This window comes from Trichomonas vaginalis, chromosome V, assembly GCF_026262505.1.
Source record: "Trichomonas vaginalis G3 chromosome V, whole genome shotgun sequence".
NCBI classification, from domain to species: Eukaryota; Parabasalia; order Trichomonadida; family Trichomonadidae; genus Trichomonas; species Trichomonas vaginalis.
The window spans coordinates 25,297,519-25,311,824 of record NC_067207.1 but is presented as its reverse complement, the minus strand read 5'-3'; the positions used below and the strand labels follow the sequence as shown (position 1 = coordinate 25,311,824).

At 33.1% G+C, this 14,306-nt stretch overlaps 5 protein-coding genes and 3 pseudogenes across 8 annotated transcripts, besides 2 other annotated features; 1 reads left to right on the top strand and 7 right to left on the bottom strand.

Annotated features, from left to right (window-relative positions):
• Nucleotides 1–8,133: part of a mobile genetic element that runs on past the window's edge.
• On the bottom strand, nucleotides 413–862 carry TVAGG3_0399960 (protein of unknown function, DUF4106 family; the record flags this gene model as incomplete). Its single annotated transcript, XM_051232691.1, has 1 exon — nucleotides 413–862. One exon carries the CDS (start codon nucleotides 860–862, stop codon nucleotides 413–415), a length of 450 nt encoding a protein of 149 aa, XP_051102421.1.
• TVAGG3_0399950 lies at nucleotides 1,555–1,778 on the top strand (annotated as a pseudogene). Its single transcript has one exon. A coding segment is annotated over exon 1 (224 nt).
• On the bottom strand, nucleotides 1,795–2,115 carry TVAGG3_0399940 (protein of unknown function, DUF4108 family; the record flags this gene model as incomplete). Its single annotated transcript, XM_051232690.1, has 1 exon — nucleotides 1,795–2,115. A coding segment is annotated over one exon (321 nt), but the record flags the coding sequence as incomplete, so codon positions are not given.
• Nucleotides 2,250–2,835, bottom strand: TVAGG3_0399930 (annotated as a pseudogene). The gene has a single exon. A coding segment is annotated over exon 1 (586 nt).
• On the bottom strand, nucleotides 6,234–7,059 carry TVAGG3_0399920 (annotated as a pseudogene). Its single transcript has one exon. A coding segment is annotated over exon 1 (826 nt).
• Nucleotides 7,213–8,076, bottom strand: TVAGG3_0399910 (protein of unknown function, DUF4106 family; the record flags this gene model as incomplete). The annotated part of the gene is made up of 1 exon (XM_051232689.1): nucleotides 7,213–8,076. The coding sequence occupies one exon, from the start codon at nucleotides 8,074–8,076 to the stop codon at nucleotides 7,213–7,215; it is 864 nt and encodes a 287-aa protein (XP_051102419.1).
• An 87-nt stretch (nucleotides 8,134–8,220) lies between the features above and the next one.
• Nucleotides 8,221–9,831, bottom strand: TVAGG3_0399890 (protein of unknown function, DUF4106 family; the record flags this gene model as incomplete). Its single annotated transcript, XM_051232688.1, has 1 exon — nucleotides 8,221–9,831. A coding segment is annotated over one exon (1,611 nt), but the record flags the coding sequence as incomplete, so codon positions are not given.
• An 80-nt stretch (nucleotides 9,832–9,911) lies between these two features.
• On the bottom strand, nucleotides 9,912–10,406 carry TVAGG3_0399880 (protein of unknown function, DUF4106 family; the record flags this gene model as incomplete). The annotated part of the gene is made up of 1 exon (XM_051232687.1): nucleotides 9,912–10,406. A coding segment is annotated over one exon (495 nt), but the record flags the coding sequence as incomplete, so codon positions are not given.
• Nucleotides 10,407–12,856: 2,450 nt separating this feature from the next.
• Nucleotides 12,857–14,306: part of a mobile genetic element that runs on past the window's edge.

Here is a 14,306-nt window from a genome sequence, read left to right as displayed (position 1 = left end):
CTTCCTACAGGAAGAACTCTTCCTTCCTACAGGAAAAAATTTTCCTTCCTACAGGAAAAATTTTTCCTTCCTACAGGAAAAAATTTTCCTTCCTACAGGAAAAAAATTTCCTTCCTACAGGAAAAATTTTTCCAGTTGTCCGACCAAAAAACATTCAAATTTTCGAAAATTGAGAACTTTTTGGTCGAACTTCAGGAAAAAATTTTCCTTCCTACAGGAAAAATTTTTCCTTCCGACAGGAAAATATTTTCCTTCCGACAGGAAAAGTTCTTCCTTCCGACAGGAAAAGTTCTTCCTTCCGACAGGACACAAACGAATGTCCGTACGTACCACCAACCGACAGCCCCAAAGCCAGAAGAACCGACAGCCCCAGCACCACAACAGACTTACTAAGACTAAACACTTAGATTTTTCAAGCTTGACTTTTTACAATTTGAACTTTGTTTGCGTAGATATGAATTCTGAAAGAAGTATGAGGGTCTTGTATGACTTTGTACTTCTCCCATAGTTCATGTCTGTCAAACTTACCTGCCATGGACTCTTTCATAAGTTCCATGAAATCGTCTTCGGACAATCCGGGGAAAAGTATAATGTCAGTAAGTATTCTCTTTACATCCTTACTTAAACTCTTTGCTGTCTGTACACAAATGACAACTGAGATGTTAAAGTGTCTGAGCTTCTTAAGAATTCGACACATATCTTGTTCTCTGTTCTTTAACAAAGGATGAGAGGCGAAATCATCTAAGATAAGAAGACATCTATGAGGGTAAGTCTTCCAATCGTAAGATTGCAATTTCTTCGAAATGTATTCTATCTCTTTCTGTTTGTTTCTGAAGTGTTTCTTCTCTAATATTCTCTGCATTTCCTCATTTGGGTCTTTAAACTTCGAATTTATATACTCATTTATAGCATTATACTTCAAAACTCTTCTTTGGTACTTCTTTATCCAATCTAACAACTCAGAGTCTTTTATACATACTAACTTAGACTTCTTTATAATATCTTTGAACGAATTGACGGTTTGGTCAAATTGACCAGAAGTACTACAAATAACAACTAACTCATAGAATGGGTTCTTCTCATCTAGTTCTTGTTGCTGTGCAGCCATTTTAAGATAAGTGAAAGTCTTACCCGACCCAGGTGGTGCAATTAGACCTGTTATACCATTCTGAGCAAATAAGAACTTGTCATGTATGGGTTTTATCTGAGCATTTTCCAACTTCCTCTTGTTTCTTGTTTAAAACATTCTCAAATTTCTTGTCAATGTCAGCAAACTTTTTTTCTAACATATTTTTAGAAAAATTAAAATTTTTATCTTTTTGAAAATGTCTAGCGATTTCGCTATCTATATCGAGACAAACTTTTCGACAGCAAACATCTGTCGACCATAAAATCTTACATAGTGTAAACAAGAAAGGTGAATTTGTTCTAAAGTTCTGTTTCTGGGAATATGACAAGAACCATAAAACATTACAAAGAGCAGTCTTAAAATTTGTCAATGACAGACTTGTTGACAGAGATGACGCCGATTGGAAAGATGAAGTCCAACAAAAGTTCTTAGAATGCAAAGAAGGCACATGCGCTGTTCTTGAAGATGAAATAGAAAACAGAATAGAAGAGCTATTAAAGGACAAAGAACTTTTACATAAATATGGTTCTGAGAAATTTGACATAACTCCACCAGAAAGAAGAAGAAGAGAGAAAGGAAAGAAAAGAAAGTAGAAGAAGAGAAGAAAGAACCTGAACCAGTTCCAGAGAAAAAGAAATTTGACATGTAAAAATAAAATTTTATTTTTAGAACATTTCTGGGTCAATGTCAATGTTCTCTTCCTCTTTAGGAGTAAACACTGGCTTAGACTCTAAAATCTTTTTACCCAATTTACCTTGAACTTCAACTATCTTAGACTCATAATATTCATAGTCGTCTGCTTTCTTTGGTTCATAAGGTATAACAAGTTTGTATGCTTTACCTTCTTCGAGTTTTGAGAACTTTCTGTCAAAATTTTCTTTGACTGTTAACAAACCTTCTATGTCTAAGTCTTCAAATTTCGCACCATTTTTAGTCACAATAGCAAACTTAACTGGTGCAATGTTCCAAATTTTGTCAAATGTAGACTTTTCAAAATTGTAGAAGTAAACATTCAAATATGTGAATGGAGCTAACTTATCTTTGACTTCTGTCATGTACTTGTTTACTGAGATGAATTTCGTCATCTTTTCTATCGGATAAAAAATATTTTTTTTAAAATTTACTCAGAAAAATTTTTCTTTGTATATACACCATTCTGAACATCTAAAAGACTTTTGACATTTGCCAAGAATGTACGTTTAGACGCTGCCATATAACCATATTCTTGACAATATTGTTTATACGAATCGTACAATGACCTTTCATCTAATGACACAAAGTCAGTTTCATCTATGAACAGTTCATATACACTCTTGTTTGCTTCTAACAATGTTTGTCTCTCTTCGGTATGTGGAATTTGTCTTGGATTGAACTTAGAAATATCTAATGTCATGAAATATGAGAACAAGTGGTTGTAAAAGTCAGATGTCAAACATTCTGACAAAGCGTCAAAATATTCTGTATCTTGCATATGAGAATCTGACGTTCTGACAACTACATATCTTCTGTCAGAACTTTCTAACTTCATCGGAACAACATTGTTTGAAACCATAATGAAGTTTGCAACATTTTCACAAACTCTTTTGGTCTTTATATTTTCTTTCAACAACTCCAACTTTGTCTGTTATAAGACTCTTCAAAGCATCTGAGTTTCAAACTTTTGTTGTATCTATACTTTGAAGTTCATTGCAAACTATAAGTTTCATATTCTCAATTGAAGAGTTAAACTTGCCACAGATGTTTTCTAAGTTTGTCATATTAGGGTTCGAATAACCTTCTAACAGTTTGCATAAGATATCTGTAAAAAGTATTCTTACCAGTTCCTTGTTTCCAATTATAATGAGAGCAGTTTCATTTTAGCACTTGGATGTTGTAAGATGTTTGCAAACCAACATAAGATATACTCATAAACCTTTTCGTTTCCATTGCATATAATTTCTTTGACATGGTCTAACCAAGCTTCTATAATACTGTGTTTCCATTCTACTTGTTCGTATTTATATCCAGTGAAGATAGAATAGAAGTTTGGAGAAGGTGTATAGAACTTTATACCTCGAACTGAAAAATCTTCTAACTTTGACAATAAGATATCCCAAGCATCTAACATCTTCATGCCAACTTGTACGACTTTTATTTTCTTAAGTTTCTGTCTACATTCTTGTTCTGAAACTATTGTTGCTCTTGGTTTGTTAAAGACAACATCCCATTCTTTCATGACATAACATTCTGGGGCAGAGTCGACATAAATGACTAAACGTTTCAAATTTTCGACTGCTTTGTTATAGTCTCGAAATGGACACATATTTCTGAACGCTTGGAAGTCATAAAAATCTGAAACATCTATTCTGTACATTTTTATAAAAATAAAAAAATTATTTTTTATTCTTGACTTTGTTGTTCATTTGTTGCATTTGTTGTTCTTGAGCTATTTGTTGTTGAAGTTGTTCTTGTAATACAATACTTTCACCAGTTGCATCTTCCAATTCGAAACTTTCTGCCGTCATTGACAAATACATAGGACATAAAAGTTTTACAGGAACAAAGTTTGCGTCAACTAATGTCAACGTTATACTTGCCAAAGTGTTTGAGTTCACTAAGGTTGAAAATTCTGCATTCGAATGAACAATAGGCAAACCAGCAGAGAAAGTATTGTTTATACGCATAAGTATCTTTTGGTCATAATAGTTTCTGTCGACATTCGAATAAACACTTTGAACCTAAGTTTGAAACAATATATAAGATTGGTGTGCTTAAAGTCAATGGAATAGACATTCCTTGTATGACACCTTTTCCTGTTATAGGAAACTGTTGGTAGTAAAAACCAGAAATAAGTTTTGTATTATAGCTCATATCGTTTATAGTAAACTCAGTCGGACATCCAAACATAATGAAACCTGCTCTAGTTGCAGCACATGTTACACCCGTACTTAAAGTATTAAATAAGTCAACAAAACCTGTTGGTGGTATATCTGAGTAAGTATCTTCAAAGGAGTATTTTTTACCATTCACAACAATAAAATCTTCTGGTGTCAAAAGAGCAAAAACAGGCTTTAGTCGTCATTGTGTTTAAGGTTAGTTTACAATATCGTCCTTGAGGACTTTGTAAGTTTGTTGTTATAGAATTATATGACTCAGGGTTTTTAGTCGTAATAGTATAAACCATTATGTCTTCTGCCATTTATATATATTTAAAAGTTTTTCTGAAAGTGGAGAAGAACTTCATCTAAACTTTCACATGGCGTTTCTTGAAGTTCTCTGTCTAAGAAGTTCAAATATTTTGTAAAGACATAGAACTTTCCTTTGTCTACACGAAAAACAAAACAGGGTCTTTCATATCGTTCAAAAGTGTGTAAAGTCCTTTACATGAAATAAAGTCTATATTATTTTTCTTCAAACATCTTTCAAGAAGTTTTGACATTTTTACTTAGCAAATAAATTTTAATGAAATGTTGTGGTCGTCAAATATTTTTTATAACGTCTGGGAAACTATATTTTAAGTTCAACGTTTCACCTCCTTTCATAACGTATATCTGTCAATGACATTATATGAAACACCACAGCAACTAATGTCGGGTTCTATTTCTTTGATGTTTATATCGTCTGCCTCTGTCAAAAGTTTCAATAGTTCTTTCAAAACTTCATGAGGTGCAATGACATATGAGTTCACTTTTACAGGGTTGTGTTCGACCAAGTTTAACATTATACTTAAAGCTTGACAAATCTTTCTCCTGAGTTTTGAAGTTTGTCTTTCAGTTGTTGGTATCGTTTCGAATATCTGCAACAGAACTTAAGTCTCTGCTAACTTCAGGATATGTTGGTTTTTTACAGGAACAATTGTTATACCATCTTCGTCTTCGTATGGTTTCCCCACTTCAACATCTCTGTCTTTGACATTGACAACAACACTTTGACTGTTTGTTTGAGTTGGTGAATTTAACTTCACATCTGCCACCGCCATTAAACCTTTTGAAAACACTTACGCTTCTATTTTCGGAAATGACATTTTACTTAATAAAAAGATGGACGTATTGAGTATCTCTTCGAATTGAAGCAGAACAAAGTTTACACACACAAACAATACAAGTTCATTGACAGAATAGTTCTTTACACAAACAATGGAAAATGTTATAGAATAGCAGTCTTTGCTGAACCAAAATATTTTCATAAAGCAAAGAAAGTTGGTATAACTGAAATGGTGAAAGTTCTTGAAGCAGACAAAAATATAACTTCAAAACTTACAGATATTTCTAAAGGAAAGTTTATAATACAATATTATGTCAAAACTGGCGTACTGTCAATATTTGACGGAGAGAAGTCAGTTCAAGAAAACTTACTGACCTGCTGCCAAAATCTGCTCGATGGAAGCTGTCGTTATGCCAATCTGAGGAGCCCCAGCAGGTTTCATCGAACGAATCTTCAAAAGAGCATCTTCCGTGAAAAGTTGCTATTGGTTTTGTAAACTTCTTTGCTTTCAATTCATGGACCGTCTCTGTCACAGTATATTGTATTTGAACTGTACCAACAGTTGAAATACCACCCATAAAGTCTTCTGAGTCAGCAAATGGAATGCCAAGCCAAAAGTTTTGAACGGTCTCCATTTGTATATTGAGTTTTTTGACCTCCTGTATGAGTCCATACTTTCACATATGGCATAATAGAACTTTGCATTTCAGGGTTAATGGTTGTTGTGAAGTTGTTGTTAAAGTTCATAGCATCTAATGTCAAGTTGTATGACCTCATATCTCAACTGTAGAATATTCTTTCTTGGATAATATTTGCCATCTATGTTTATATGATATTTAATACCAGGGTTGTAGAAACAAGAATAGTCATTTATAGTTCGTCTGAACAGTACAAACATAGTAATCTGCATGTTTCATTGCAGTTGTTAAAGCAATATCTGTTCTTGCACCTGGGTCAGCACTTTGGTTTCCAACTTCACTGCAAAGTCTTTGACAGATATTTGGTGTATAGGGAACATAAGTGGAACTGCAATATATTTGGCAGCTAAAGCATTTGAAATATCTGGATCCAACATATAAACGGCAAGTCTGCTTTCTATTCTCTTGCATTCAAACTTTTCGCATGTGAACTTAACTGGGTCCCAAGCATCTCCAGCAGCATTGAAATAATAGTTTACTTCAGTGTTGAAGTTTGAGAAACCAAAGTCTAAGTCAACTTTGTCTTTGGCAAAAGTCACAGAACTTGCTCCACCAGTTCCAGCTACAGTAATAGTGAATGGGTCTTGTGTTGGTGCAATGACTAATTATTTTTGCTTGGAGTAAGTTCAATAGAAATTTTTCCTGCCCAGTTTGGTAAGTTATCTTAAAAACCTGAAGATGAGGAAAGATGACAAAGGAACTCTAAGTTTCAGTTTTACTTTGGTTACTGCTGCTGCAGTTTGTCCAGAAAGGTTAACATAAACTCTGGAACGTTAGGGTCAAGTCTTCTTATTTTCTCATAGTTGCATACTGGTCTGTTTGTTCTCTAGCTTGTGGTTGTACTGAGTTTCTCAAAGCGAACCATTCATAGTTTGCCCATGTTACTGTTTGAACTAAGTCAGAGTTAGAATATATCTTATATCCCATGAAAACTTCTGGAGCATATTGGTATCCGACATAGAAAATTCCATTGCAACCTTTCTTGTCAGACAACTTGGCAGAAGGTTTTATTTCAATGTCTTGTTCCACGTATAAGAATGAGTTGTCAATAGAAATAATATGAAACCTGTCGCATGCAATATCTACTGTTGTTGAAGAACCTTCTCCAAACTCACCTACATTTCCATAAGAAACAGCAGTTGTATATTCGTAAGTTCCAGGAACTATTTCTGACCTTCTAATGGCATTGTCGCATTCGTTATACCATTCGGAAACATTTCCGTTCATGGCATCCAAAACTGTTGGCGTTATATTCTGAGCGGCGTACATTTCATATGGGTAAAAATATAGAATAGTTGGATTTATATATCATAATAGAACCCACTCGGACCAAGCTTTACATTCTTCCTGACTGAGTTTTTAACTCTTCTTTTTCCTTCATTGCCACTACTTTCACTAGATGAAGTTACTTCTTCACTATTTTCACTTTGTTCTACTCTTCTTCTTTGGTGTCGCTTTTGGTAACTTGCCCTCTGCTTCAAGTTGTTGCATCTTTGCCTCATGTTCACCTAGTATGTTGTAAATTTCCCATGTCCTTTTTGCCTTTGGGCTCTGGTCGCCCATCTCAGGTAACCTATATCCTTGAAAGATTTTGTCATAGTTTGTATTTGAGTCTTCGCGTATTGTTTGCATGACTCTTTCCTGAGTTTCCGGTTCAAGCTCTTCAAATATAGCTTGTCCATATGGAATAAGCTCGTTTCCAAATATATGTTTTTGTAGCCATTCTGGTTTTCTTTCCATGTAACCAATAATATCTTTTGTGAATGGGAAAGCTTTTACCCAACGTTTCAGGCTTGCGTCATTTATTTCTGTAGTTGGTTTTATTTTGTCAAGGAACATGTTTTTCAATACTAACATTTCATTTGGTACTGTCCATTTGAGTTTTCTTAAATATTCATCCCTTCTCATTTTATTGTCTGCAAAGTAAGTTTTTATGACATTTTGCAAACTTTCGTTTGCAAGGTCATGTACAATAGGTTCTCTTCCTTCTATCTCCCTAACTTTCTTTCTAAACTCTTCACCAAATATACCATCTCTATGGTTCTGTGTAGTTCTTTGAGATAAATGTTCTAGAACGTCAGGTGTTATATTTCCATCAGCCATGTTCATTTCATACTGGTCCAAAATATCTGCATGTTTCATATCTTTCAATGGCATTAAAGCCGCGCTGAAAATACCCGTTATATCTGGTTCACCATTCACTTCCATTGCGTCTACAACTTCTTGGAATTGAGGTTGTAAGTTTATGAACCACCTATCCGGATTAGCTTTATGACCCCATCTCATTGTAGTTCCATAGTCTGCAGAAACAAAAGTAGGTTTGTTTCCATATTGGCTAGGTTCTGAATGAACTTTAAACAATGTTTCATTTCTATATGTTTTGGTGAAATTTAACCTTTTATTTTCACCGAGTTCAGCCAAAGATTGAACGTTATATGGTCGTAAGTAAAAAGGATTGTTGTATTGGCGTACATTTTCTTTCAGTACTTCCATTCTATGCTGAATATTTTCATCTGATGTTGGAGTCTTTTGTATGTCGGTAAACATTTTTCGATATTCTTCTACTCTGTCAGCCGAATTTTTCTTAGACTCTTGGAAAGATTCCATATTCCCCGCATACACTTGTTGAGGGTCAAGATTTTTCGGCTGTTCCAAATCTTCATCTAGTTCTGTGAAGTTAGTTTCCAAAGGAGGGACTTGTTCGTTTCCTTCTGGCTCTTCTAGCTGTTGTTGCTGAACTATTTCTTCCATGTCTGGTTGTATCTGAACTTCTTCCTGTTGAGTTTCTTGTACCTCATCTGGTGGCATTTCATATATTCCGAGACCGTTTTTAACAAGTTCCCTATTTAAGTCATCCGCATTCATAACCCTTTCTTCTTTCGTTCCGTCTCTATTTTTTACGCGTTTCATGAAGATAGTTGAATTATCATTTATCTCTGACACCAAATATCTCGGAGTATATTCATTCATGTCATTTGGATGATATGCTATTAAATCATATCCCTTAGCGAGCTTGTATTTTCCAGGTTTGAGATTATATCCGATTTGGTGCTGAGCCATAAAGCTAAATAGGTTCGGGTCAGTATTTCCTTCCTTGAACTTTCTAATAGCTTCTTTATATCTGTCACTAAAGTCAAGAGTATCTAGGTAACCATAATTTTCCTTAAGCATTTTTAAGAATTCTTGGTTTCCTTGTTCTCTACTTCTTTTATGTCCTTGCTCTGTTTGTGGTTGTTGTTGTGCAGGGTTTTGAACTGTTGGTTGTTGTGCTGGATTTTGAACTGTTGGTTGTTGTGTTGGTTGTGGAGGTGGTTGTTGTGCAGGGTTTTGAACTGTTGGTTGTTGTGTTGGTTTTGGTGCATGCCTGTGTCTGTGTCCATGTGACGATGTAAATGTTTTAGGTAGTCCTGGTGCAGGTGCTTCTCTTGGAGGGTTTGGTGGTATATAAGTTCCACCAGCTGGCACATATGTTCCATCTGCAGCATAATGTCCTACCTGACTTTTCGTTCTTAAGAAAGCATTTACTAGGTCTGTTTTGGTCTGTTGTAACTCTTTTTCTTGACTTTCCACAACAGTTGCTCTAACGGCGTCATAGGCACTTTGAACTGCCTGTCTCGTTGCTGCATCTGTTATTTTCGTCATATTTTGTGCTACTTCTCTTAACTCTTTGTCGAAACCTTCAGACTTCAGTTTCTTTCCAGATGAGAAATCGTTCACTTGTTTCACCTTACTATGAAGAGCTTCGAAGGCGTTCTTAAAGTCAGCATTCGTTAAAGCTTCATTTGAACTGTCTTCATCCGCTTGTATTTTTGTCCTTATTGACCCTATAAGTTGGGCTGCTTTAGCGTTGGCTTGGGCATCTAACCAGTCATTGTTAGCTTTTATATATTCTGCGCTTTTCATTGCCTTTTGCATGGCTGCGTCGTTATTTTTACTTTCTTGTGCTAAGTTTTCATACTGTACGGTTTGGTTTTGCAACTGTAAAAGTTTTTCTGCCTTTACATTTGCTTCAACTTCTTTTTTATACTCATCGCTATCCATATATGTCTTCAGGGCTTTTTGTTTTATTCTTCATCTTTCAGTACTTTATATTGAGTAGTATGGTTTTTCAAATTTATAACATCTTGTTCCATTTTTGCTACTTCTGCTGCTTTTTCTGACACTTTTTTCGCATATTCCTCTGTACTTAGTTCTTTCAGTTGTTCTTCTTTCTTCTTTTTCTCTACGTTTAACTCATTTAGTTTCTTTGTGTGTCTGTCATATTCTAGTTTCTTTTCGTTTTCACTTATTTGTTTCTGTATGTCTATGTTTGACTTTTTGACATCTGTTATTTGATTTTTGAGTGAACTCAAATTCATTTGACTTTGAGGGTTATAAGCTGTTCCGTCTGCAGCTCCACCATAGCCTGCCATTTTCGCTAAAAGTGCCGCTCTTAAACCTCCACTCTGTGCACCAATAACTCGGTTTAAAAGCATAGGGTTGCTTGACATTTGTTGCAACATAGTGGGGTCATTCATCATTTGTTGTTGCAACTGTTGTTGTGGTGTCAGTTTTACTATTGGATGTTTCAATGCTCTCTTCCTCTTACGTATATTCTTACGTAGCTTACGTGGCATTTTAAGTGAAGTTAAAAAGCGGTTTTTGACAGATGTTTATATGACACTTTTTGTTCAGCTCAAAGTCCAGTCTACTTGGTATTGAAAATCCCATGTGTTATAGAACGGTGGGTCCACTATAAAGAAAACATTTTCCTTGTCTTTATATTTTTGGGTCCTTTACACTCATTACGAAGAAGTCTTGACAAAACATTTACGAAGAAGTCTTGAAAATTCAAGAGGTGAGAAAAGAGGTGAGAAAACAGGTGAGATCTCACCTCTTCACCTAAACTTTATTTTTCATACAACTCTGTCCAATGACATCTCACAAACTCTATACCCTCAATATATTTTTCTATGTCCTCTTTGAAAACATTTGTATAGTTAAGATATAAAACTTTTGACATAAGTGTTTCAATGTCATGAACTCTTATAGAACCACTATATAATAGTCTAGCAGATATACTATCCCAGTCTATATATTCTGCTTTTTTCAAAACCTCTCTCACAATATTTTTGTTATCTAATGGTATACGTTCCATCTTACCTATAGGTATCTTTTCTTTTAACTCTTTCAATATATTGTTTGTGTCTGGTATATGTTTGAGACGGTCCATATAGTTGTCGAAGTCATTGCATATAATCTTTGAGTCTGGGAATATTATATGGCACAAATGGGATATATAGAAACTTCCACCGAACAAATCTACAAATGTTAGACCATTCGGTAGTTTCTTAAGTTCTCTCAATATAATATCTTTACATTTACTCTTATTTCCAAAGAACGGTAACGGTGGTTTTGTAAAATTCATTTATATATAATAATAAAAATGTTTTTACCCGAAAAGTGACAGAAAAGTGACAAAACATTTACGAAGAAGTCTTGACAAATTCAAGAGGTGAGAAAACAGGTGAGATCTCACCTCTTCACCTAAATTATATTTTTGGGTCCTTTACACTCATTACGAAGAAGTCTTGACAAAACATGTACGAAGAAGTCTTGACAAATTCAAGAGGGTAGAAATGAGGTTAGAAAACAGGTTAGATCTAACCTTCTACCCTAAATTATATTTTTGGGTCCTTTACACTCATTACGAAGAAGTCTTGACAAAACATTTACGAAGAAGTCTTGAAAATTCAAGAGGGTAGAAAAGAGGTTAGAAAAGAGGTTAGATCTAACCTTCTACCCTAAACATTATTTTTGGGTCCTTTACACTCATTACGAAGAAGTCTTGACAAACCATGAAAACATATATAATTTGTGAAAAGCTCCTGGAAGACCCGTATATAAGAACTTCATTTATACTAAACATCTTCAGGGCTAGAAGGCACGAAGTGCCTGGAAGCCCCACTACCTTTTTTTTTTTTTTCAAAAATTAGCGTTTTGAAGACACCATGGTGTCTTATAATTTTCCCTTCCTTATTGGCGTGTAGAAATAAATGCGCCAATAGATTGAAGAAGAAGAATTGTTTTTCTCTTAATGAACTTTAATCCTTTTGATATAAGAATATTAAAAACATTAATATAATTTCGATTTCGGAAATTAAATTTCCAAATTTTTTGTCGATTTCGGAAATAACAGGATCCCGCATCCAACACGCAACAACAAAACACAAAACACACTTTTTGGTTCTTTCATCGTTTTAATCGTAATTTATGTAATACATGATTTGGATAAATTTTACAAAAATAGAACCTATATTATATTCTTTTCAAAGATTCTTGCAAATCATCAAAAATAATTGTATTTTAAAAAATGATCAAATTATCCTTTCATTATTTTAAACTTAAATCAGTTTTTATGATTGACTAAAGCAATCATATTTATTCATCATTAAATAAACAAAAAAATAATATTTGAGAGTTATTTCAAAAAAAACACATTGAATTTATTAATTTGTCTCAATTTCAGTATTATAAATTTTGATAATTTCAATATTTTGAAATACACTTTTTAATATTTCAATATTTATGATATTTCAATGTATTAAGTGGTCTCAAATTGAGCTTCTCAAATATAAGTTGGCCTATTCAAATAATAAAATTAAATAATATTTAAAATAATAAATAAAAGTGATTGAGGTCATAGCAAAACGGCTGTTTCAGTCATTAATTCTTAAAAATAAAAAGGGTAAAAACTAAATAAAATGGGTAAAATTCAATAGTGTCTGTGCTATTGTTCAATTTGAAGGTGTCTTTTGAAACCGCAAGACATATTGAATTTTTGAATAGTGTATTATGGTTTGACAGACACCAATGAAAAAAATAAAATGATATTTATTTTAAATATATAAGATCCTTATATAAAATATAAATATTTTATCGTTTTATTTTCTTGTTTTAGAAATGTTTTTTATTGAAAAATCAATAAAACTAACTCCAAAATAAAATTTTTGATTTAAAGACACTATGATGACACCAGGCAAATCTTCCAAGACACCTATCGTCGGGGATCGAATAACCGTAAAAAGGTAAAAAAGGGGGTTGGCGTCCTAAGGCGTCCTAGTGTAAATTTCTCAAAATTGTGATATTTACATCACATTTTTGAGAGGTTTATGGGCGTCCTAAGGGAAAATTGAATAGCTAGGGCGTCCCGAATTTTCATTCTAAGATTTAAATATATTATATACTTAAGTATAATACAAGCAATATAAAAATTAAATTTTTATTATGTTAACTTATAAGAAATTTTTTTGAATTATCGTTGATTTATTGTAATCTTTCCAGGCTATACTTTTGAAATCAACTTTACTGTCATACGCATTAATGTAGTAGATGTCCAGGTGTAGTTATTATATCCCAGCAACATTGGTATTTTATCATTGTAAGATATCAAAATGAAGCGTTTTTTCAGATATAATTTTTCGTAAATTTTTCAAAAATAAGATGGTAAAAAAGCCTCGACTTGCTCGAAAAATAACAATTTTTTTACTTGTAAAAATAACCCTTTTACAGCATGGGCAGCTATTCAATCACTATTTCTTTTTCTAAAAGTATATTTTTCAAAAAAATTAAGATCAAATTCGACAATTTCTTGATGAAAGCAAAAATATTACACATACTTCTAGATGCATGGGATAAAATATGCAATTATCCAATCAATTCGCATGATTTGAAAAAAAATCTAAATTTGATAAAAATGTAGAAATTTTTTATTTTTAACTTGAGATTCGATTTTTTTGATCCAATTTGTGAATTTTTTTTGATCGGAATTTCAATTAATTTGTTGATCAAAAATGACCTCACAATGTTTGATCATAAGTGAAGTCATCTTCATGGGTATTTAGAAATTCCAAGAGAAATTGCTTATTTCTCGCAGATGTAATATCTGAGAAAATCGAATTTAAATATTCATAGAAACCCAAATCATTCTCCGGTTTGAATAATCCATCTGTTGCTTTTTCTGTTTTTTCTATGAATTTTAATAATTTGATTAATAAATCTTCATCAGGAAGAATTATTGCTGCATTTGTAATAAAATTCCATATTGAGGTAATATGGCAATAATTACATTTATAAAATGTAATTTTATCCAAAATTTTTTGGCAAATTCGCATAATAGCATTAATATTTGAAGCTGAGATTAAACCTGTGATTACTTCTGTAACTTTTGGAAAATCATCGCAATTTAATATCTCTTTATATTGAATTGAGAAATAAAAAAAATCAAATGGATTCATTTCTTCAATTTCAAGGAGATTGTAAAAATTGATAGAAGTGTTATTGCAACAAATTGTATTTGCAGCAAAAAATATCATTTGCTCGATTCCATTTTTGGAATAAATTTGCTGGAACAATGTTAAATTAAAACAGTTGCTTAATTTTTCTTCATTGTTTTCATAAAAAAGTAACAAGTTTGCAGCTGAAATTTCAAAATTTTGATAATTGCCAGTTATTTCAGTAAATATATATATTTGCTT